At 44.5% G+C, this 25,570-nt stretch overlaps 2 protein-coding genes across 7 annotated transcripts in view; both read right to left on the bottom strand.

The window, feature by feature from the left end:
* Window positions 1-5,666: 5,666 nt before the first annotated feature.
* LOC101145597 (TPT1-like protein) lies at window positions 5,667-6,386 on the bottom strand. Its single transcript, XM_004064373.3, is given in 3 exon segments — window positions 5,667-5,955; window positions 5,958-5,990; window positions 5,993-6,386. Coding segments are annotated over 3 exon segments (501 nt in total). The 3' UTR covers window positions 5,667-5,881.
* Window positions 6,387-13,511: 7,125 nt separating this feature from the next.
* Window positions 13,512-25,570, bottom strand: part of NHSL2 (NHS like 2) — a 242,904-nt gene continuing 230,845 nt past the window's right edge. For all 6 annotated transcript variants that reach the window (XM_063703094.1, XM_055376175.2, XM_055376171.1 and 3 more), the window contains 2 exons: window positions 24,405-24,537; window positions 13,512-23,515 (listed from right to left, as the gene is read on the bottom strand). In XM_063703094.1, coding sequence (XP_063559164.1) covers window positions 23,194-23,515; window positions 24,405-24,537 — 455 coding nt within the window. In that variant the 3' untranslated portion in view covers window positions 13,512-23,193. The remainder of the gene's footprint in view (window positions 23,516-24,404; window positions 24,538-25,570) is intronic.

The raw sequence follows: 25,570 nt of genomic DNA, 5'->3' as shown, positions 1-25,570 counted from the left end.
TTGTGTTATCACAGTTTTTTATTTTAATCATTTAGCCAACAAGATTGGTGGCAAATTGGAAGTGGGTGGTGAGCAAAAGGAAGAATCAAGAATGACTCTTCGGTTTTGGGCTTCAGCAGTTGCATGGATGGTGGTGCCATTTATTAGGGTGGTAAAGATTTGAGAAAGAGCAGATTTGAGAGGGACAAAGGAGTTAATTTTACACTTTATATATATTTACTCTGAGTTGCAGACTAGCCATGCAAGTGGCAATGCCAGGTGGACCTCTGGATACACAGATTGGGCTCAGGACAGTGGTTGGGGCTGGAGAAAGAGATTTGGGAGTCACTTCTAAACTCATTCACACTGACTTTTTCTTTCCTTTGCATAATTTTCCTAGTATAGAGGCCCAGAAGTAGGATTACTGAGTAAAACGGTATGAGCATTTAAAATTTCCTATTGAATATTGCCAGATTTTATTTTAAAGGGGTGGTATTTATTCATAGTGTTAGCAGCCAGTAACCGTGCATCAATTTGGTATTCTTTCCAGCCTGACATATTGCAATTTCTTCTGCCTCCCCTTCATTTTTGCTACTATAATTGGCCATTCAGTTTTCACAATGTAGTGTGTCTTTGCTCATTAGGAAGTGTAGACATTTTCCCATATGTTTGCCTCTTAATAGTATTTCTTCTTCTCTGTTTGTGCCTTTGCTCATTTTTCTATGGTGCAAGAGTGTTCTTGTCATAGCTGCAAGGACACAGGCTGGTGACTGTTGGCTGTGCTCTAATGTGTCCCACAGAGCAGGGGTGCATAAGGGTTGACACAGTTGTCCACTCTCTTTTTGAAAATTTGGAAGCTTCTGTTTTGAGCTTCCTTAACACCCTGCTCTACTGGTTTGCCGTCCGCCTCTGGCTGCCCCTTCCCTGTCTGTTTCCTAAGGAGATGTCTTCTGCAGCCTTCTCTGATATGTGGTGTTACTCAGAATTGTATCCTGGGTCCTTAAGAATATTTCTCATTGTAGGCCGGGTACGGTGGCTCATGCCTGTAGTCCCAGCACTTTGGGAGGCCGAGGCGGCCAGATCACCTGAGGTTGGGGGTTCGAGACCAGCCTGATAAACATGGAGAAACCCTGTCTCTACTAAACATACAAAAATTAGTGGGCGTGGTGGTGCATGCCTGTAATCCCAGCTACTCGGGAGGCTGAGGCAGGTGAATTGCTTGAACCTGGGAGGCAGAGGTTGCAGTGAGCTGAGATCGCGCCATTGCACTACAGCCTGGGCAACAAGAGCGAAATTCCATCTCAAAAAAAAAAAAGAATATTTATCATTGTAAAATATAACATGCATACATACATACATACATATATACACACAGAAAAGTGCTTAAAACAAATGTATAGTTTGTACACTTGCAAAATTAGTTACAAGTGAACACCAGTGTGACTACCATGCAGGTCAGAAAGTAGAACTTTGCCAGCACCCCCAAAATCTCCCATGTGTCCTTATCAATTACAATTTATCCTTAGAAGTAGCCAATCTCTTAACTTTTATGATAATAACTTACTTGCTTTTCTTTTCTCTCCCTCTGCCTCTTTCTCCCTCTCTCTCTCTCTCTCTTTTTTCTCTGAGACGGGACCTCACTCTGTCACCCAGGGTGGAGTGCAGTGGTGTGATCAAGGCTCACTGTAGCCTCAACCTCCTGGGCTCAAGCCATCCTCTGGCTTCAGCCTCCCCAGTAGCTGGGACAACAGACACATGCCACCATGCCCAGCTAATTTTTTTTTTTTAATTGAGACAGAGTCTTGCTCTGTCACCCAGGCTGGAGTGCAGTGGTGCCATCTTGGCTTACTGCAACTTCCACCTCCCAGGTTCAAGCAATTCTCCTGCCTCAGCCTCCTGAGTAGCTGGGGTACAGGCATGTGCCACCACACCCAGCTAATTTTAAAAATATTTTTAGTAGGGGCGGGGTTTCACCATGTTGGCCAGGCTGTTCTTGAACTCCTGACCTCGTGATCCACCTGCCTCGGCCTCCCAAAGTGTTGGGATTACAGGTGTGAGCCACCGTGCCCAGCCTTTTTTTTTTTTTTTTACTTTTTGTAGAGACAGGGTCTCACCATGTTGCCTGGGCTGGTCTCAAACTCCTGGGCTCAAGTTCTTACCTGTGGAGGGTGTCCAGGTTCTTGGCGTTTTGAACAAAGAACTGGACAAAACACAAACAAAGCAAGGAAAGAACGAAGCAACAAAAACAAGAGATTTATTGGAAACAAAAGTACACTCCACAGGGTGGCAGTGGGCCTGAGCAGCTGCTCAAGGGCCCTGGATACAGAATCTTCTGGGGTCCAAATACCCCCTAGAGGTTTCCCATTGGTCACTTGTTGTTTACCCCATGTAAATGAAGTGGTGGCCTGCAATCAGAGACTGATGTGAAGTTACAAAGTTGCATGTCTATGCAAATGAAGACTTGGCCCACAATCAGTCTGATTGGTTGTGGACAGCAACCAATCAGAGGCTGAAGTAAAGTCACAAAGTTATACTCCTATGCAAACATATGATTGGTTGCAAAAAGCAACTAATCAGAGGTACTTTCAATTTTCCGTCTGCAGAAAAGGTGGAGGTTTGCAAAGGGTGTAGCCTCTGGTCCTTTTGTTAGTTAGGCGTGGAAAGTTAGGGTTTTCCTTTCAATTTAGTTCTAGGAAGTCAGCGTGAAATGCCCTTAGGTTTCCTGCCTCCAGACCTTATTCTGCCTCAAAGTGATCCTCCTGCTTTGGCCTCCCAAAGTGCTGGGATTACAAGTGTGAGCCACAGTGCCCAGCCTTGCTTTTCTTTAGTTTTATCATCTACATGTGCATTCACTTTTTAAAATATATTAAATAATGTATTTTTCTTGGTAGAGATGGAGGTCTTGCCACATTGCCTGGGTTGGTCTCGAACTCCTGGGCTCAAGTGATCCACCTGCCTGGGCCTCCCAAAGTGCTGAGATTACTGGCAGAGCCATGCACCTAGCTATATGTGTATTCCTAAACAATAATTTAGTTTTGCTTGTTTTTGAACTTTATATAAATGGAATCACACTGTATGTATTCCTTTGTGTCTTCTTTCACTCAACTTCATATTTGCATGATTTATACATGTTGTGTGTGGCTGTAGGTTTTTTTTTTTTTTTTTGAGACGGAGTTTCACCCTGTCACCCAGGCTGGAGTGCGGTGGCACAGTCTTGGCTCACTGCAACCTCTGCTTCCCGGGTTCAAGCGATTCTCCTGCCTCAGCCTCCTGAGTAGCTGGGACTACAGGTGCCAGCCACCAAGACTGGCTAATTTTTGTATTTTCAGTAGAGATGGGTTTCACCCTGTTGGCCAGGCTGGTCTCTAACTCTTGACCTGGTGATCCGCCCGCGTCAGCCTCCCAAAGTGCTGGGAATACAGGCGTAAGCCACGGAGCCTGGCCGTGGCTGTAGTTTAATTGTCTTTTCTGTATAGCATTCCACAATTTATTCATTCTACTCTTGATGGACTTTTGGATTGTTTCCAGTTAGGGCTGTTATGTATAATGATGCTTTGAACCTTTATATATCTTTCTTTCTTTCTTTTTTTTTTTTTGCGATGGAGTCTTGCTCTGTTGCCCAGGCTGGAGTGCAGTGGTGTGATCTCAGCTCACTGCAACCTCCGCCTCCCGGGTTCAAGCGATTCTCCTGCCTCAGTCTCCTGAATAGCTGGGTACAGGCACGTGCCACCACGCCGGTAATCCCAGCTATATATATATATATATATATATATATATATTTTTTTTTTTTTTTTTTTGTATTTTTAGTAGAGACGGGGTTTCGCCATATTGGCCAGGCTGGTCTCAAACTCCTGACCTCAGGTGATCTGCCCACATCAGCCTCCCAAAGTGCTGGGATTATAGGCGTGAGTCACCGCGCCCGGCCTATATATCTTTCAGTAAAGCTATGTACACTTTTCTGTAGGATATATACCTAGGAATGGAATTGCTGGGTTCTTGGAGATGTGTATCTTCAGTTTTAATAGATAATGACAAATTGTTTTCCCAAGTTGTTGAACCAATCAATAGCCCCATCAGCAGTGTATGAGGGTCTCTGCTCCTCAACACTAATTATCATCAGACTTTAAAAAATGTGCCAGTCTGGCATATGTGAAATGGTATGTTGTTGGTGTGTGTCTGTGTGTGTATATAACTTTTCTTTTCTTTTTTGAGACGGAGTTTCACTCTTGTTTCCCAGGCTGGAGTGCAATGGTGCGATCTCGGCTCCCTACAACCTCCGCCTCCCGGGTTCAAGCGATTCTCCTGCCTCAGCCTCCCAAGTAGCTGGGATTACAGGCATGCACTACCACGCCCGGCTAATTTTGTATTTTTAGTGGAGATGGGGTTTCTCCATGTTGGTCAGGCTGGTCTCGAACTCCTGACCTCAGGTGATCCACCCACCTCGGCCTCCCAAAGTGCTGGGATTACAGGTGTGAGCCACTGCACCAGGCCATACGTGTGTGTATATTTTACAACTTTATTGATATATAATTGATGTACAACAAACTGCACGTTTTAAGTGACGATTTGATTAGTAAACATCCTTGAAACCAGAGCCATGATCAAGATAATGCACATATCTATTACCTCAAAAAGTTTTCTCATGCTCCTTCCTCATGCCCCATTCTCCCTCATTCTTCGTTTCCCTGACAGTAGATGAGGTTAAGCACCTTTCCATGTTTATTGGACATTGGGATTTCTTCTTTTGTGATGAGCTCATACAAGTCTCAACAAAGCTGAACAGTGTAATGAAGTAATCAGACGGGAAAGTTAGAAAGATGTGAGGTCTTGGGGATTGAAGTTAAGATTTCAGTGGTACAGCAGTTCTGGGCCATCGCAAGATCCACTTGCGGCCCTGAGAGTGGGTGACTGGAGCAGAAAGGGAGGGCAACAGAGGTGAGTAGGCCGAAGAAACAAGAAGCGTGGGAAGTCGGATAGATCTTTCACATGAATGTTGAAGTGATTTGGATTTGGGCAAGACTAGGGGGTGGGCAAAAGGATAGAATGGAGGGAAGTGCCTGAGAGGTACAGCGGTCATGGTCTGGAAGGTGCAGTGGGGAGCAAAGAAGGGGCCTGCTCCACCTCCAGATGCAGAAGTATTTGGGGGAGGGAAAGAATCTCTGAGGAGAGGCCTACAGGCGAAGTGGGGTTCTCAGGAGACAGCCAGGTCTCAGTTAAAGAAGGTGTTTAGGGGAGCTTTCTATTTCTGTTGTTGGGGTATTTAGCAGTCCCTGTGCTATTGTTTGGATGTGGTTTATTTGTCTCCATCAAAACTCATGTTGAAATTTGATCCCCAAATGTTGGAAGGTGGGTCCTAGTGGGAGGTGTCTGGGTCATGGGGATGGATCCTTCATGAATGGCTTGGTGGCAGTCTTGCAGGAGTGAGTGAATTCTCAGTCTCGCAAGACTGGATTAATTCTCTCAGGAATGGATTAGTTCCTGTGACAGTGGGTTGTTATAAAGCCAGGATGCCACTCAGGTTTTCCCCTCTTTGCATGTGTCCACTTTCTCTTTGACCTTCTCCACTATGTTGTGACACAGCACAAAAGCCCTTGCCAGAAACCAGGGCCATGCCCTTGAACTTCTCAGCCTATAGAACAACAAGATAAAGAAATCTATTGTTTTTCTAAATTACCCAGTCTCAGGTATTTTTTTTTTAAGTTTAAATGCATTTTACTTTTAGACAACCTACATGACATGTTTTTCTAAAAAACAATGCCTCCACTCCAAATAAATCAGTCAAAATAATGAAGAACTCAAGATGATATCAGTCCCATTTGTCTTAAGTCCTGGTGTTATGTGGATGACAAACAGAAGCCAGTTATGATGACAGGTGATAGATCCAAAGTAATTGCCAAATTTGTTAACATTTTTCCATTTCTAAACCATCCTTAAAGAAAATCATATATCAGGTCACACCATCCTCACAGTAGTCCATAGAGCAACCGTGCCATCTGGATTCATGTTTTCTGGTAGTTTTTGAAATTAGCAAGGATGTGCTTGATCTGTTCTGCAGCTCCTGTCATAAAAGGTTTTACTCTTTTTGGTCTCTGTTCTTCCAGTTTGCCTTTGATTGATTTCATGTAATCTTTGATGCACTTATTGTAGGCTTCTTTTGTGAAGCTTGTTTCTTGCAGGTGATGATTCATGACACTATCAACACCAGTGATTACTGTGCTTTCGGTACCTTTGCCCTCAGGGCCTTCAGCGGAGGCATTTCCACCAATGAGCGAGTCAAAAATGTTACCTTCTGTCCTACTGACTATCTTCCCTTCCACCTCCAGGCGCAGCCCGTCTACAATTTCCTGTCTCATGTAGCTGTCAGAGAACATCTCATTGTGGCTGATGAGGTCCCAGTAGATAATCATGATGATGGCTGAAGGGAGACAATGGCGGCGCTAGATTAGCAGGAGCCCAGAGCTCGGAGCGAGCGCAGTGCAGCCAAAGTGGTGCTGGGGGGATGGGGGTAGTGGACGGAAAAACTCAGGTATTCTTTTATAGCAACACAAAACAGACTAAGACAGAAAATTGATACTGAGAAGTACAGTGTTGGTGATAAGAAATGCCCAAAAATGTGGAAGCAGCTTTGGAAATGGGTAATGGGCAGAGGTTGGAAGAATTTGGAAGAGCAGCCTAGAAAAAACCAAGATTCTGATGAGGGCTTATTAGACAAGACGACTATGGAAGGTCTGGAACTCCTCAGAGATTGGTTAAATGGTCCCGACCAGAATGTTGATGGAAATATGGACAGTAAAGGCCATTCTGGTGAGGTTCCAGATGGAAATGAGGAACAATATGTTGGAAACTGGAGTAAAGGCCATCCTTGTCTTAAATTGACAAAGAACTTGGATGAACTACATCTATGCCCAAATGCTCTGTGGAAGGCTTATTATAGAATTGAACTGGCAGGGGCAGGAAATCCCTGCTCCATCTCAGATGGAATTTAATAGAATACCTGGTGGAATAAATTTCTAAGCAGCAAAGTATTCAGGCTGCTGCACGATTACTTCCAACTGCTTATGGTGAATTTCTGGAGAAAAGGGAAACACAGCAGAAAAATTTGGAAAATGCATAGCCTGGCCAAATGGCATAGAAGAAAAGAGCATTTTCAGGAGAGGAAACCAAAGTTGCCAGGTGCTAAAGCCAAGACAATGGAGGAAAAAGACCCTGAAGGCATTTCAGAAATCTTTGAGGCTGCTTTTCCCATCACATGCCTGGAGGCCTAAGAGGACAGAATGGTTTCTGGGGTAAGGCCTGAGCACTGCTGCCCCTGCTCCACCTCAGGACACTGCTCCTCACATCACTGCTACATTGTTTCTGACTCTGGTTGAAGTTCAATGGCTCCCGGTACTGCTTGGGCCATCACTTCAGAGAGTGTAAGCCATAAGCCTTGGTGGCTTCCATGTGGTATTAAGTCTGTGAGAGCCCAGAATGCAAGAGCCATGGAGGCTTGGCAGTTTCCACCTAGATTTCAGAGGATGTATTGGAAAGCCTGGGTGCCCTGGCAGAAGCCTGCTGCAGGGGCAGAACCTCCACAGAAAGTGTTCATGAGGCAATGCCTAGTGGAGCCATGGGAGTAGGGCTGCCATGGGGACCCCACAATTATAGACCCACCTGGCAGTGTGCAACTTCAGCCTGGAAAAGCCACAGGCATTCAACTCCAACCTGTGAGAGCAGCCACATGGGTGGTATTCAGCAAAGCCATGGGGCAGGGCTGCTCAAGGCCTTGGGAGCCCACTCCTTGCACCAGTGTGCCTAGGAAGTGGTACACAGAGTAAAAGATTAGTTTGGAGCTTTAAGATTTAATGTCTGCCCTGCTGGATTTTGAACTTGTATGGGCCTGTTACCCCCCTTTTTGGGTCCAATTTCTCTCTTTTGGAATGGGTGTGTTTGCCCAATGCTTGTACAACCATCGTATCTTGGAAGTAAATAACTTGATTTTTTTTGTTGTTGTTGTTGAGACAGAGTCTCGCTCTGTCGCCCAGGCTGGAATGCAGTGGTGCAATCTTGGCTCACTGCAAACTCCGCCTCCCGGGTTCATGCCATTCTCCTGCCTCAGCCTCCCAAGTAGCTGGGACTACAGGCGCCCGCCACAATGCCCGGCTAATTTTGTTTTGTATTTTTAGTAGAGACAGGGTTTCACCATGTTAGCCAGGATGGTCTCGATCTCCTGACCTCGTGATCCACCCACCTCGGCCTCCCAGAGTACTGGGATTACAGGTGTGAGCCACCACGCCTGGCCAATAACTTGATTTTTAATTTTATAGACTTATAGCTGTTAGGAACTTGCCTTGGGTCTCAGATGAGACTGGACTTTTACATTGGTACTGGAACAAGTTAACAATTTTGAGGCTATTGGGATAGAATTATTGTAGGTTGCATGTGAGAAGGACACTAGTTTTTGGGGGCCCAGGGTTGGAATATTACGATTTAGATGTAGTTTGTTTGTCTGCACCAAAACTCATGTTGAAATTTCATCTCCAAATGTTGGGAGGTGGGGCTAGTGGGAGGTGTTTGAATCGTGGGAGCAGCTCCATCATGAATGGCTTGGTGCTGATCTGGTAGTAGTAAGTTCTCACTCTGGTGAGACTGGATGAGTTCTCTCAGGAATGGATCGGTTCTTGTGACAGTGTGTTGTTATAAAGCCAGGATGCCACTCAGGTTTTGTCTTCTTTGCACGTATCCACTTCCCCTTGGACCTTCTTCACCATGTTGTGACACAGCACAAAAGCCCTTGCTAGAAGCCAAGGCCATGTCCTTGAATTTCTCAGCTTGCAGAACCGTCAGCTAAAGAAACCTCCTTTCTTTATAAATTACCCAGTCTCATATATTCTATCAACACAAAATGGACTAAGACACCCTGGAACTGGGGTTCCAGGAAGGCACAGTTGAAAACGATGGGAGGAAGAGGAGCAGGGAAAATTGGGTAGCAGAGCAGAGTACGAAGTAAGTGCTAACCAGAGGAGTTCATAGCCAGGGTAGTGGCCCTTAGATAACAGGAACATGAGGACCATTGGTCCTGGTTCCCAGGGATGCCATGTGAATTGGTCTCAGCAGTGGCTCCACTGGATGGTAAGCTCCATAAGGGCAGGCATGGTGTCTCCCTCAGTCACTACTCTACCCTCAGCTCCCAATGCTCCGCCCAGCATGTTGTAATAGCTCATTAGACATTTGTTGAATGGAAGCATAAAACAAGTGGATGGAGAGCACACGATGCCTGGCCAATTGTAGGTGCCTGATGGATGCTAGTGACATTTTATTCACGGTATTTTACGATGGACTGATTTAGCCATTTGCATATGTGACATGACATGTCCTTGGAGAGAGTTTATTAATGGGCACTAATGAGGCTTATGAAACACTGAAGTCTATTTAAAGTCTACTAGCACGTGTCCTAAGATGGTGACAATTGAAGAAAGCTACAAACCTAATAAAATGAAGTGTAATTGGTCTTAAGTAAGGAGGGGGTGAGGGAATTGGGATGGGTGTGGTGGTTCACGCCTGTAATCTTGGCACTTTGGGAGGCTGAGGCAGGAGGATCACTTGGGCCCGAGGAGTTTGAGACCAGCCTGTGCAATATAGCGAGACTCCATCTCTACAAAAAAATTTGAAAATTAGCCAGGTGTAGTGGTGCATGCCTGTGATCCCAGCTATTCAGGAGGGTGAAGAGGGAGGATTGCTTGAGCCCAGATGTTCAAGGCTGCAGTGAGCCGTGATTGTGCCACTGCATTCCAGTTTGGGTAACAGAGCAAGACCCTGTCTCAAAAAAAGAAAGGTGGGGGTGGAATCAGAATAAGGATTTGTAAGTGTTTCGCCTGCACTATTCATGGGAGAAAGACACCTGTGATGGACAAAGAACTGTGTCACCAAGATCCCCCTTCAAGGGAAGATTTACTGCCAGCTGCTGAAAGTGCTGTGAGCAAAGAGCCTTCTTCAGCTATCAGTTCCTTCAGGGACTGCCTCAGCTTGAGACAGGCATCTCACCCAAGGTCAAGCCCTTCATGGCGTGGCCTAGAGCCAATGATTTATTGAAGCGGAGATATGAAGGTCTGCCCTATGGCCCAATGCAGGACAATGGACAGGTCATGTGAATGCCAGAGCCAGCCATTGAGTGAGCAGAAGCTTTGTGACACCTGCATTGCTACTCTTTTCTCCTCCTAATTTTTTTTTTTTTTTAGATAGAGTCTTGCTGAGTCACCCAGGCTGGAGTACAGTGGTGCAATCTTGGTTCACTGCAACCTCTGCCTCCTGGGTTCAGTTCTCATGCCTCAGCCTCTCGAGTAGCTGGGACTACAGGTGCACACCACCACACCTGGCTAATTTTTGTATTTTTAATAGAGATGGGGTTTCGCCATGTTGTCCGGGCTGGTCTTGAACTCCTGACCTCAGGTGATCCACCCGCCTCGGCTCCCAAAGTGCTGGGATTACAAGCGTGAGCCACCTTGCCCAGCTGCCTCCTGTCTAATCTTGTTTCCTTCCTTTCTCTTCCACAGATGTTGATTCCTAGGGCATTCCCTAGTAAACATCCCACACAGTAAACTCCATCTAAGCATGTGCTTCCTGGGGACTTCAACCTGTGATGACAACTTAATGTAAGGGTCAAAAGCTCATATGCCTTCAGGGACCTGACAGATAATATAAGGGAATGAAGCTGGTTGGGTTTGATGCAACAGGGAGTGGTGGGAGGTAAATTGGAGAGACTGCTCCATCTAAATTTTTTTTTTTTTTTTTTTTGAGATGGAGTCTTGCTCTGTCACCCAGGCTGGAATGCTGTGGCGTGATCTCAGTTCACTGCAACCTCCGCCTCCCAGGTTCAAGCAATTCTCCTCTCTCAGCCTCCCGAGTAGCTGGGACTACAGGCGCCTGCCACCACACCCGGCTAATTTTTGTATTTTTAGTAGAGATGTGGTTTCACCTTGTCGGTCAGGCTGGTCTCGAACTCCTGACCTCAGGTGATCTGCCCGCCTCGGCTCCCAAAGTGCTGGGATTACAAGCGTGAACCACCTTGCCCAGCTGCCTCCTGTCTAATCTTGTTTCCTTCCTTTCTCTTCCACAGATGTTGATTCCTAGGGCATTCCCTAGTAAACATCCCACACAGTAAACTCCATCTAAGCATGTGCTTCCTGGGGACTTCAACCTGTGATGACAACTTAATGTAAGGGTCAAAAGCTCATATGCCTTCAGGGACCTGACAGATAATATAAGGGAATGAAGCTGGTTGGGTTTGATGCAACAGGGAGTGGTGGGAGGTAAATTGGAGAGACTGCTCCATCTAAGTTTTTTTTTTTTTTTTTTTTTGAGATGGAGTCTTGCTCTGTCACCCAGGCTGGAATGCTGTGGCGTGATCTCAGTTCACTGCAACCTCCGCCTCCCAGGTTCAAGCAATTCTCCTCTCTCAGCCTCCCGAGTAGCTGGGACTACAGGCGCCTGCCACCACACCCGGCTAATTTTTGTATTTTTAGTAGAGATGTGGTTTCACCTTGTCGGTCAGGCTGGTCTCGAACTCCTGACCTCAGGTGATCTGCCCGCCTCGGCTCCCAAAGTGCTGGGATTACAAGCGTGAACCACCTTGCCCAGCTGCCTCCTGTCTAATCTTGTTTCCTTCCTTTCTCTTCCACAGATATTGATCCCTAGGGCATTCCCTAGTAAACATCTCACACAGTAAACTCCATCTAAGCATGTGCTTCCTGGGGACTTCAACCTGTGATGACAACTTAATGTAAGGGTCAAAAACTCATATGCCTTCAGGGACCTGACAGATAATATAACGGAATGAAGCTGGTTGGGTTTGATGCAACAGGGAGTGGTGGGAGGTAAATTGGAGAGACTGTGCTCCATCTAAATTTTTTTTTTTTTTGAGACGGAGTCTTGCTCTGTCACCCAGGCTGGAATGCTGCAGCGCGATCTCAGCTCACTGCAACCTCCGCCTCCCAGGTTCAAGCAATTCTCCTCTCTCAGCCTCCCGAGTAGCTGGGACTATAAGCGCCTGCCACCACACCCAGCTAATTTCTGTATTTTTAGTAGAGATGGGGTTTCACCTTATTGGTCAGGCTGGTCTCGAACTCCTGACCTCAGGTGATCCAACTGCCTCGGCCTTCCAAAGTACTGGGATTACAGGCGTGAGCCATCATGCCCAGTCCCCTAAATTTTTAAAAATTGACAAACAGCACTGTGTACTCTAGATAATGTATGTGAATTCAATTCAGCCTGCAGCCCTCCTGTTTATGACCTTTGTTTGAGAGGTATATTCTCTCTTCTGTTAATTAACATACCAGGACCTGTCTTTTGTGAGTTTGGTTAGTGTGAGTAAATCCTTAAAAGCTTCATCAGCTTATGGTGGTGTGGCACTGCTGTGGTTTCAATGTGTCCTTCAAAATTTGTGTGTTGGTCTTCGGTGGCGGTGGGGGGGTGGTGCGGGCATGATGGACTGGTGGCTTTATAAGAAGAAGAGAGACCTAGGATGGCATGCTCTTGCTCTCTTGCCATGTGATGTCCCCCACCCTGTTATGACTCAGTAAGAAGGCCCTCTCCAGATGCAGCAACGTGTCCTTGGACTTTTCAGCCTCCAGAACTGTAAGAAATAAGTGGATTTCTTTTCTTTATTAATTATTCAGTCTATGGTATTCTGTTATAGCAACAGAAAATGAACTAAGACAGGTACAAAGGAGTTCTGAACCTGCTGGAGTGAACACCAGACCCTGAACTGCAGGGTTCTACCAAGGGACTGCTTGCCATGAGGCCCACCTCGAGCTAGCTTCCTTTTCTGACCTTCATCTCCAACTTAAACACATGCTATTGTCTGAGGGTGGCCCTGGCCCCTCTCCCTTCCCTTGTAGGTTTTCTAGCTATTTCCAGTTCTGGTGTATCTTTTGGAAGAGCAGCCGGGTGGTGTCAGGGGCCTGGGGAGACAGGGATGCTGGCTACAAGAACCTCAGCCTTAGAGGCCTGGGACAGTTGGGAATAGAGAACAAAGTTCCTTTCTTCTTTTGATGAGATTTGACTCTCAAATATGGCTGCATGGTGGGACCATACCCTTCTTGAGGGATGGAAATGATCTGGACCACATTTGGTCTGGGATTTTTCCCTCCCAGCCCAGACTCACTCTGGTCTGCCTTGCTGGGTGACTTTATTGAGCTAGAGAACACAGAGGGAGTTTTTGCCCTGGGGATAGTTGCTAAGGCTGCCTCCTCCCCTCAGGCCTGGTGATGGCTGCTCACTCCCCCTTGTTGACTCCATGTACAGCTGGACTCAAATCCCTGAAATGAAGTCCCATAACATGGGTTACCTGCCTTTAGGCCCATGGCTCAGTGGGCCAGGTTTCTGCAGGACATTCTGTGCCACATAGCTGTTTTGAGCTCTCAGGTTCGTGAGCATCAAAGCCAATGTGTGTGGGCCCCATACTCGTGTGGATGGTTAAACATGCTCAAAACTGGGCTGAGTGTCTGAATAAAAGTATCATTGCTACAATGAAAACCAGAGGGTGAAACAGAAAATGATTTTAACAGAAAAAGTTTATTTTAAGAAGACACAAACAGCTCTAGCTATATAAAGAATACAGTTCAATTGCTGGTAGCAAGCCAGTAAGGAATGACTTTTTTTTTTTAAAGAAAGACAAGAAAAACCCTTTGTAATATCACCCCACATAGGGCTCCCTTCCATTTTGTGTTGGAATCCTAAAAAGACTGAGATCGTGATCTCTCCTACTTTCTGCTTCTTCTTGAAATGTTAGGGACACATTCCCAGCTCTAGGAGACGTGTCTTTCCTGTACCTTCCAGTTTAGGGTATGGTCTGTAAATTCTTGTCTCCCTTATTTTTCTAAGTGCATTGTTGGCATTCAGTAAGCACTAAATGGTAAGGGCTAACTTAACAAAAGTCCACCTCCTGACTGCATACTAGGACTGGCCAATGCTCATTCCTCAGTTTGCTTTTGGCAAGTGTAGTATTTTTGCTGCTTTTGGATCCAAGGCACAAGCCTGGTTTCCCTTTCTAATTCTGGAAATCCTAAACAGAAGGCATAAAGGAACTGTTTCATGGATGCTTTTAAATAGGGAAATCCTGAAAATTACTTGCATCACTGATTTTTTAAAATTTAGATTTCAGTAAGTGGGTAGATCCCTGGGCTCAAATGACAGAAATCAAGCTAAAGATTCTAAGAAGCAATTTGCTGAGCTAGGATAAGCTGCAGCCTGAGACCTAGGTCTGAGTGGCTGAGTCCACATCAAATTAGAGTGCTAGCCCTCTGTATGTCAGCCTGTTTTGAATTGCCAATGGAAAGAAGGTCTCAAGAGGCAAGAAAGGGCAAATGCTTCAGGAGCCCCCACCATCCCCTTCTTGACCAGTCCCATCAGATCTGGACCTAAACCAGAGAACTGATGAGGGTGCTGGACTGTGTGTGTGTGTGTGTGTGCGCGTGCGCGTGCACACACGCATGTGTGGTGTGATTTGTGAATTTATTAGCCCTCACAGTCCAGGTTGAGAAACCAAACTCACACAGACACATACATATCATCCATTCTTATCCCACAACGTTTACACAAGAAAATGTGAAAATGTGAATCTGAGCTTCAGACTCCCAAGAAGCATTAGAGGTGGAGATGGGAGCAGGATGGAGAGAGACGTGAAGAAGCTTTAGAACAGAATTCATTTAGAGGTTCAAAACACAGGAAGAGGTGGTGTGCTGAATGTCTTGTGGCTGTGTTGTTGCATGGGCAATCCCAAGGAGCCCATCCCAGGGGCTGAGGGTCCAGAAGGCAGGGAAAAACTGTGGGCACAGAATATCTTCTGCACCTCATTGGTTTTCTTGCTAGGGCTGAGTGCTCTGTCTAGAACAGGTCCAAACTGCATTAGGAAATGGATACATGGATATTCTAGGTTTAAAAACCAGCCTTTGGAACCTGGTGATTTCCCTAGGAAATCGTAGGCTGAACTGGAATCCTATGGCCTGGGCTGCCAGACTTTCCAACGACAGCCCTAAACTCATGATACTAGTATGAGGCAGGACAGGGTGGACAAGGGTGGGAGTCCCCAACCACAGATTTGAGGGAGAAGTTATGGAACGAAATAAGTAAGAGAACTCAGAAATTCTCTCCTTCCAGTTTATCCCAAACCCAGGGAAGCAGAGGCACATTGGGTAACAAGGATAGGTCTGGGGAAAAAAATGAGGGTTTCTACACTGAGGTAGTCAGTAATGAGAGAGAGAGAGAGAGAGAGAGCTCATGAAGGACACCCTATTGAAGAGTAATGGTTGGCATATGCAGCCCCCCTCCACCTGCCCCTGTGCAGTCAGTCTGGTCTGACAATGCAGTAGATGGGAAGGCAATAAACCACATCAGCTACTGCACAACTCAGTTATCACATGGGGCAGCTCACAGAAATGCTTGTCTCAGAAGACAGTCTGGATCAGGGGTCAGCCTAAGGCTTTGCATAGCCCATGAGCTAAGAATAGTTTATATTGGCAGGGTGCGGTAGCTCACACCTGTAATCCCAGCACTTTGGGAGGCCGAGGTGGGCGGATCACAAGGTCAGGAGATCGAGAACATCCTGGCCAACATGGTGAAACTCTGTCTCTACTAAAAATACAAAAAAAAAAAAAAAATTAGCTGGGCATGGTGGCACGCACCTATAGTCCCAGCTACTCAGGAAGCTGAGGCAGGAGAATTGCCTGAACCCGGGAGGTGGAGGTTGTAATGAGCCGAGATTGTACCATTGCCCTCCAGCCTGGCTACAGAGAGAGACTGTCAAAAAAAAAAAAGAGTAGTTTACATTATCCAAAGGTTGCAAAACAAACAAATGAACAAACAGCAACAACAAAGAAGAATGTGCTACAGAGACCACATGTAGCCCACAAAGCCTAAAATAGTTACTGTCTTAACCTTTACAGAATTTGTCAATCTCCCATCTAGATGATGAGGGAAACCTCACCAATCTCTGGTGAGAAGCCTCTAAGCATCCTCGAAAAGAGAAACCAGAGGAAGTCCAGGAGAAACAAGGGAACAATGGAAAATAAATGGAAATGCCAATCAATTTGACTAGTGTGGCTCTAAAAGATGCATGGCTTGCAATTCCACAGAATAGTAAGTTATGCATGTACTAAGGAAGGAGGCCCCAACTAAAGAGAGAGCCACACTAAGGAACATTAGGCAAAGAATGTTCTGGAAAAGAGACTGCATGCGGAGCTTAGTACTGATTAGGGAATTCTGTTATTGTTTGATAAGATGGAGCTGGAATTTGAGCCCAGGGATTGACAGAATATCAAGCCAGGTGAAATTTCTAGAACACAACTAAATATCTCATGAGCATTTAACAGTCTGAAAATTTCTCATAAAGATTAAGAAGGGAAGGCTAAAGTAGACTCTGGGAAAGCTAATATTGGTTGGGTTGTACCCTACTTTTAAATAAACACCAAATACAAAAGTTTGCACTAAAAAAAGTAGAGACATTATGGGACAATGACAAGAGGAATCTCGGTTTTTCAAAAAGAAGTCACCAGAAGGTTCCCTTACATAGGAAGTTTACCTCTAAAAAATGATACTTGATATCTAAAAAACTCATTTTTCACACAACTTTTAGGGAAAACATCCATTGTACTAAGTAGGGTGCACATATTGAATTTGGAGGGAAACTAATGTTTATAAACTGAAAATCCAATTTGTCTTTGGATTAATGAATTAAAGAACTCTTGAACATTTTCCCTTAAAGCATATATATTAGTTCATTGAAATACCTGGAAAATTCATGTGTCATAAAAGTAGAAGCCAGCTGTGGGTCTTCTATAAATTGTAGTGCTTTAAATGAAACCAGATTGGGCCCAAGGGCAGGAGACCTGGAATTGAGGCTGGGCCCCACCACTGACTCACGGAGTGACCTTGTATATAAGTTATTTGACCTTTCTGGGCCTCAGCTTCCTCATGTGTGAAATGAGAGAGGTTGGTCCCTTTCAGCTCTAACATTCCAAGACTGCAGATAAATATAGAAATAAGATAAATACAACAATCTAGAAATAAGAAATATAGCCCAAAGTAAGCTTTGGAGTCAGTAGAAAACAGTAGCAATGAAATATAATAAAAAGAATAAAACTTTAACCACTAGCCAGGGTAAATATATCTCATTTAAAAATGAATGAAAAGGTTTGTAATTTACAATTCATCAGAAGACCTCAGCACATACATATACTGATATTTCTTCGCCATGATACACATGGGGGAAGGAATGAGTTTGAGGTGACTTGTACAATGAGCACAATGCTGCGTTTGCATGCACAACATTTTATAAAATTGGATGTTAGAAAAAGCTCAAGACCACCTAAGGAATAAATGTCTATAAAGCTTGGCATTACAAAGAGGCTGAGAGGGGTTAACTAGTTGTTCCAGTTCAGATTTTGTTTTGGAGTTCGTTGCTATCAAATTCTACTATTTAGGCAAAAATCTTAAAATCAAATATACTTCTGCCAGAGCCTTACTGGAGAACAGCCACCACGGTAAAGACAGGTATTTAAGAGCTGGCAATACCAAACAAACTTAACACCTTTCCCTTTTTTCCATTTGTGAGTTAAAAAAAATCTTTTTTTTTTTTTTTAACCCAAAGCAGGCCAGATGGGCTGGCTAAGTCTAATCAAAGATTTTGCAGGTTGAGCAATTTGTTGATCCAATATGATAAGTTCTTTTTAATTTTTTTCGAGCATATGCACTGGAGTCCCATAAAACCTGAGACTCCTCAATCTGATAATTTCTTAAAACCAAGCAAACATATGCCTGACCAAGATAACAATATACACCTCTTGGCCAGAGACTGGTCCTTATGATGAGAGCCAGAATAATGGTAAAGGTTGGAATCAGCTGGAGAGTCGTGGCTATAGTGATTCAGGGGCTTGAAGGAGTAACATCACTGGAATGCACATACACACACACACACACACACATACACACACTCTCTCTCTTTCTCCCTCTCCAGGGATGCTGCTGTTGCTGCTCCTGGAACTGCACTTTGAGAACCATTGGCCTAGATTTTGGGCTTTACTGAACAAAAGTATAATGCCCATTTCACATTGCTCATTACTCATGCAAATTTCTTCTTGCTAACCTTATTAAAAATGCCCCAAATGTGTGTCTATAACTATTTACTATGTATTCCTCTATAAATCTGTTTCAAAGTATTCTAAAATTTGCTTATTTCATATTATGTTTATATCATTATACTTTTTGCTGCCTTTTGACATAGGCACTTCCTTATACCTCTTTCCCACTCTCTTATCCTTTTAAATCCCTAATATCCTTGTCACTTGTAGCTGAAATACATGCAAAGCCTTTGAAAGGATTGGGGGCTGTGGTATAGATATAGTCTCATTTTCACACCAAGCTGGACTGATAGCCCATAACAGAGATGAAGCAGGGAAAGCAGAAGCTTGTAAAGGTAAGCTTATTGGAGGTAAAGTTGTACCTCCAATAAGTTTAATAATCACCACCAATACTGGACGACTGACATTGACTGGACATGGATTGGACAGTTTCACCTTTCACAAACAGGACATATTTTCACAGACTCTTTAATTCCTTGTGTTCTTTACTCAAATGGTAAGTAGTATTAATTCCATTTATGTAAAAATGTCAATGTACAATATGAATGATCTAGGCCTTCTCAGTGGCTTTTAGTAGCCACTTCTGAGAGTCCCTTGGTAGTAACCATATTGAATAGCATTGGGTATCAGGACAATTTAATTGACCATCAGCTAGTAACTCAAATGATTCCAGGTGATTAAGATATTTTCTATATTCTGGAGTTAGGCGTCAGGGAATTTGGCCTTTCCATGGTGAAAAATACACTTCTACAACTAGTTGATGCCTAACATTCTGCAAGTAGAACTTCATTCCATTGGCTTAAGGCTTTTCCCTTGTTAAAATGCAACTGACCCTCAAAAGAGGTAGCATTAAGCCTTATAATCTCAAAGTAAATGAATTTATCCCTTTCCTGAGAGCAGGTTTTTCTTAGGAGGAGAAGGAAGTAGGAGGCACTGAAGAGAGTTGGTGCTGGGAAGCGAGGTTTAGGAGAATGGAGCAGAAAGAGGAGAGGGAGGATCCTGGTGACAGACCGTCAACTCAGTCACTCTTTTGTTGAAGGGCTGGCCTTGGGAGCATCCCTGCTGAAATGGGTGTTAACTTGCCACCTGGAGCATATTACTTAGAAATCAACTATGTTTTCCGATATTAACACTACTAAAGATTCTTTAATGTATAGGCACACAAAGACTTATAGCAATGGAAAAATAGGTAGCAATAAAATATTTGGTGCAACAAGAGATAGGGAGTTAACCCCCGACCCCAAATCAGAAGGACTATACTTGTTCATAGGAAGAAGATAAACTGATATTACTTTAAAGAGTGCAAATCACAGGGCTGGGACGAGGGTAAGGCACTTGCATGGCCCTGAGAGCGGGCACCTCTTTGAATTTTGCGCCCTAGGTGCCTCGCTCACCTCACCCTAGTCCTGGCCCTAGCAAATCATATTAAAGCGAAAGCTCACTATTGTGTCACAGACTTGATAATGGAAGGTGGAACGAGTGAGGAACAGAGCACTGAGCGTGAACTCATCTTTTTCCCGACTTGTTCATTGATGAGGAAGAGGGCAGGTGCGTGGACAGATCTGCTGAGACTGACAGGTACAGAGAGACTGCAATCGCGTCTGTGTTGTCCAGATAGTTACACTGGGTGTCAGGTGCAGTGCTTGTTAGGAGAGCCTGGTAGGATCTCCTCTGTCTTTGCATGTTTAAGGTAATTTATCCAGATCAACTAGTGAGTTTGTGGTCATTAAGCTAATATTAATTATTTTGCTTCCTGTTGTCTCACTTCCTTTATGGGTGAGTTGTTGTGCTAGGGATGCAGTTCATGGGATTTGGGGCTGAGGGATAAATTGGGGCTGGTGGGGGAGGCCCAGTCAGGAGCTGAGGCAGGCCAAGTAGTACAGGATAAGGAGAGGAGACACCAGCAAAGCTTGCTATTGTACCAAGAATAACTACCCTCAAAAACATGTACTGACTACCCACCAAATGCAAAGCATCCTTGGTTAACAATTAACCTCCTCTCCTGGGGATGGTGACTAGATCAAAGTCAGGCTAGCAGAGCCATCTGTTGCTACTGACTGGAATGGGGAGGAAAAAAGAGGATAGGGATGACTTGAAATGGAAGCTGACCTCCTAGGGCCAACTTCATTTCACTCATATCTCTTCTCTATTCCACCTTCAAAAATTATTATCATTATTATTTATACTAGTAATTGTAGTAGTGGTGGGTTCTCTGCAAGCCTTTCTGAGAGGGGCTTTCAGCCTCTCTTCTCCAGTCTCAGCAGTGTAGGTGCAGAAGGCAGCAAACATTGTGGTAAGTGCCTGGGTGGGAGAGAGAGTGGAGTTATGATAATCAAAGGTAGGAGAGAGGTTGAGTGTTAGGAGTGGGGAAGATGCTTGGTGTTCTGTTAATTAGTGATTAGTAGAAATTTTACAGTTTGGTTGTTTATTTGGGACGTCTACCTGTTGCAAAATATTAAATGAGGCCAGGCACGGTGGCTTACTCCTTTAATCCCAGCACTTTGGGAGGCCAAGGCGAGAGGATCGCTTGAGCTCAGGAGTTCAAGACCAGCATGGGCAACATAGCAAAACCCCCATCTTTACAAAAAATTAATTTAAAAAATTAAATGAATACTTCCGGTCTTAAATGTTCTCTCTGACCATATGATTTCTGCCCCAAATCCTCTTGTGCTAATGGGAACACCACTGCGTGGGCCACAGTGATGATGTAGAAGTTATTCTAAAAATTCCAGGCATATAGAGTATTGTAGAGGAAAACAAGACTAAAGGTAACTGACAAACATCAAGGTGTCTGAGAATTCAGGTTCAGAATCTTTTGGGAAAACCTCCAGAGGTAGCAAGGTGAGGGAAGAGGCAAAACCCATTAGAAGTAGTAAACAAGAAACTTCCAGAAAAGTCCACAGAAGTAACAAGGCCTATACTATGTGAGTCCCATACTCAGCTTTAACGTTCAACTAGTCATAATGGTTCCCAAGGAGACCCTGGTGTCCTTTCATTTTTGCTAAGCAAAAGCACAAATGCTCCTTCATTTACTACAGAGGAAAATGTCTGTTTTTTGGAATTCTAAGTCTGGAGCAGACAAATGTGGCATTCATATATAAACTGAGGCCAGGGATGAATTGATTTTATTTTGGGCAAAATCCCTGAAATTTGGAATTTGGATAAGACCTTCACACCAAGTAGTTCTAGTACTTTCAAAAGCAACTGAGCCTAGCTGTTTTATTATTTTAAGTGTCGAAGTGCTGGTTGCAAGGGAGTTGGTGGGCCTGGCCTGTTTCCAGAAGTCTCAGATTCAGAACTATAACAACAAAGGGCCTAGGCCTAGGGCTTCTCTTGTGAGAGGCCCAAGTTTTCTCAGTACTTAGTGTGGTTTTTCAGCTGCTCTGTCCAGCTGGAGTGTGGGCAGTTGAGCTAAAAGGTGGCTTCTCATTGGGCAATACGACCTATCAAAGTTGAGATCTGCTTGTCTCTGGAACCTTACTGCATCCTCCAGGAGGTTGACCATTGAATCTATTGGGTGAGGGGTGAAGTAGGAAGGGGCTGGGGAACTCTCTTTGTGAAGCAGGCTACAATTTCATTCAACTGTTCTTTTTGCCTCTTGAAGACAGTAGACAATTAACTTTCCATCATTGGTCAGCAGGTTTTCTTTGCTCAGTGCTTTCTCTTCCTCCCCAACCTCCCAGAAATCAGGCATACAAAAATCAAATGAATCACTGCTCTTGCTCTGCTTAGAAAATTGAGCTGACAAGAATAGTTAGTGCCTATAAGCTTCGTGGGGGGTGGGGGCAGGGAGGGGTCGCAATGATTATTCTGAAGCTCTTTCAGTATGCCATTTACCCAGGTTCTTATGCTCTCCCCCAGCAAGGTTAATTGAAAGCTGGTCAAACACAGAACCTAAATGGCAAAAAGTAGCCCTTTTGTGTGTGTGTGTGTGTGTGTGTGTGTGTGTGTGTGTGTGTGTGCGCGCGCGCGCGTGCATTATGGGCCATAGCAACTGGCAAGACTGCCTTTTAGATTTTGGATAGATCTTTTAGTTTATATGTTCTTGGTTTTTGGAACAGAGTCGGACTTCCTTTAAACAAAACCAAACCAACCACAAACCACGATCTGAATTGACTGGTGGGGGGCAAGATGCACTTACTTTCCATTATCCTTGAGCCTTTGATGATGCTGTTCCTTCAGTTAATTACTTCCTGTAATGAATTTTATATGCAAATGAAATGAGCGTTCTTAGAATGCAGCATGAGCTGGGCGCAGATCCTGGCTATCGCTGTTGACAGACACATGGAGGATCTCAAGGTGCACTTGTGAGTTACCTCGGCTAGATCTGAGTGAACAAATGGCTGTCTTGTTTGTTGGTCAAGCTTGGTTCATTTAAAGCAACCCAGTCCTGGTCTTTTCTAGCTAATGGGGGTGGGTGAGGGGGCGTCTATATGTTTATTGAAACTTATCACCCTGATCTCCATGTAGACAATCAAACTGAAAAAGGCATTAAGTTTCAGGACAGTCACAGTCATATTTTGCACCACAAAAGCCATCCAATCAACCTCATGCCAAAATAAGTGCACCCTGCAAACCTCTTGTGAGCGCAGGGGAAAGCTAAACTGTGGTTGAGGAGGCATCAGTCTTTCTGTGTTTGCACACAGGGCCATCAGAGCCTCCCTAGGAAAGTGAATAACAAGCAGTGGCACCCTATGCCCCCCAAGTTTGGCAGCCTCCAATCTGCTCTCACACTGCACTCCTCAGTGACAGGAGCCAGGGATGGAGCAGCCGGATCACTGAATTGAAAAAGTGGCACATGTGCCCTGACATCTGAAAATTTCTTCTTAGTTAGTGCACACCACTGGGGGAAAATAAGAAGAAACTCGGTAGTCAGTCATGACAAGCTTATAAGTATGAAAACATAAAAATGTCTGAAGATGATTAAGTGCCAGATGATTTTAGCTCTAGATGAAGTAGCCTCTCTCCTGCTGTCCAGAGTGTGAGTTAATGTAAAAGAAATGTAGGCTCTGTTGTTCCCATGGTTCTGTTTAATGACCCTTTCTCTTCCCCCTTCTCTACTCGAGTTTAGTAAGTAAACCCTGCTTGTTGAGCCCAGGGCTTAGGTACTGGGGTTATCGGTGGTTTCATAGTCTTTTGAAAATTGTGCAATAATTCTCCGAGCCAGTGGGTTAGTGGTCTTCAGAAGTTCAGCTGCTGAGGGACGAGACCTTGGAGTTGCCTTACTTCCCTTCTTCTGTAGCAAGGCCTTGAAATCGTCATTTCTGCCAGCATCTAGGTTGGCACTGCTGCCTGACCCTGCAGTGGCGGTAGACTCACTGATTGGAGACTCAGCTGTGTTCTTTATTGGTGAGTGGGAACTCGTTCTGCCACCCACAAAGGCCTCACCAGGTTCCTTCCAGCCGAGCAGCTTCCTTTTGGACCTAGATAAGAGAAAGTTTGGTTTGAGTGAGTTAATGCAGCAGACATTTTACCAGTGCTTCACAGACCCCCATGCCTGTGACACAATCCAGGCGGCAGCCCTGCAAGCAGCCGTATTGACTTGCTTTCTCTCTCTCTCACCTCTAAATCCTCAGAGTCCCTTGTTGGGCCCTCCCATCCCCACATTCCTTTCAATGCCCCCAGCTGGAGTCACTTGTCCTGTGCCTGTAGCCTCAGTCCTGCCCAGGTTCTGGGACCAAGGACGAATTTCAGGAGTCAAGGCTAGTAGCTCAGTGACTCTGAATCAGGACAGCCTGGGGACTGATCCTGTTCTGGACTGGTGGTCTAGCTCCAATAATAAACTCTTCCCAGTTTTCTTGTCACTGAACCCCTGCCTTGTAACCCTGTCCAATAACTGATCCCCATCTGGTTCCTCTTTTCCTAAGTTCCTGTTTTGATATGCTGCCTGGTGCCCCACTTCAACTCTTGATGGGATTTTTTTGGTACAAGGAATTCTGTGAAGGGTTAAATGTCTCTGACTATAGACAGAGCTAAGAGAGAGCAGATGGAGCCACAATAGGCCAAGTGGTTGCTAGGAGACGAGGGGCCTCTCACTCGGCACCTGGTCCTCCTCTCCCCTCCCTTCCTCCACTTTACCCAATGATGTCAGTGAATTTGAGATGCGAGGCCCTGGACTGTGCTCACATATGTGGGTATCTGAACTTAGCCTCCAGGTGCAATTCTAATGGCTGCTTAAAGGTAGCAGTTTTCCTTATTTTTAATTTTTTTCTTTTTCTTTTACAATTAGGATTTCAATGTGGAACAGCAGGTTTTCTTTAAGTACAAAAAGGGAAGGCAATTGCAATTAGAATTAAGGAAATTGGTGCAGACCTGTGTATCACAGTAAATAAATCTTCAGTTGTGCGTGAAGCCACAAACACGTCATCATCATCCTCCGCAATCCATTCAGCTGTTTTATCACTGATTAAACTTTTTTCTTCGGTGCCTGGTTCCACAGAACTCCCTAGACATAAAAAACCAAAAGGAATGACTTTGACCACAATAGATAGGACAAAGCACATTCTCATATGTTATTTCATTTGATGGTGAAAGCAACTCTGTGAGGGCAGCAGGATGGAGATTTTTAATATCTCCATTTTGCAGAGGAGGAATATGAAGTTCAGAAGCTTAATGATTTGCCCAAGGTGGAGTGAGTGGTGAAGATCAGCATGGGTCCCTATTCTGTCATGTCTTTGTCATTATAACCGGTGGCCCGAGCATTCTCTTGTTTTAAACACTGTATATCATTTCTCTAAATGAAGGAGCTGGGAGTGATCTAAACTAGTGACTCCCACCCAGTGGGTGAGAGTGGAACCTATTTGAATCTCAGAGGGGAGCCTGTGGAGTCTGAGGAAGTGTTTTCTACAACTACCTGGGGCTTTGATTTATTTACTTGACTTAGTCATAATTGACTCATATTGAAAGTCCAAATTTGCATATAGAAGGCCATGAGATTTTGATTTTTGGTGTTAAGGGTTCAGAAAAGAATGAGAAACATGGATGAACCCTGACAACATTAAGCTTAGTGGAATAAGCCAGTCACAAAAAGACAAATACTGTATGATTCCACTTATATGAGGTGTCTAGAGTCAAATTCATAGAGCCAGAAAGTAGAATGGTGGTTGAAGGGAGGAATCTGGGGGGAGGGAGAAAGAGGAGTTGTTGTTTACCGGGTACAGAGTTTCAGTTTTGCAAGATGAAAGGAGTTCGGGAGATTGGTTGCTTAACAATGTGAATGTGCTTAACACGAATGAACTGCACACTTAAAAATGGTCAAGATGGTAAATGTTATGGGTACTTTACCACAATTAAAACAAAAAGAGACAGAAAAAGAAAGGATGAGAAGCATTATGTATTATGTTTATGGTTCCAGGAAGAGCCAAAGAACTCAAACCACCCAAGAAAGTGAGCTCCCTTTCCTCCGGAAGGCACAAAAAGAGGCTGCTGGTGGCAACATATTCCATTGTTTCAGATCGCTCCAAGCCTGCCATGGCACT

This window comes from Gorilla gorilla, chromosome X (assembly GCF_029281585.2).
Source record: "Gorilla gorilla gorilla isolate KB3781 chromosome X, NHGRI_mGorGor1-v2.1_pri, whole genome shotgun sequence".
NCBI classification, from domain to species: Eukaryota; Metazoa; Chordata; class Mammalia; order Primates; family Hominidae; genus Gorilla; species Gorilla gorilla.
This window is presented reverse-complemented; position numbering and strand designations above follow the sequence as displayed.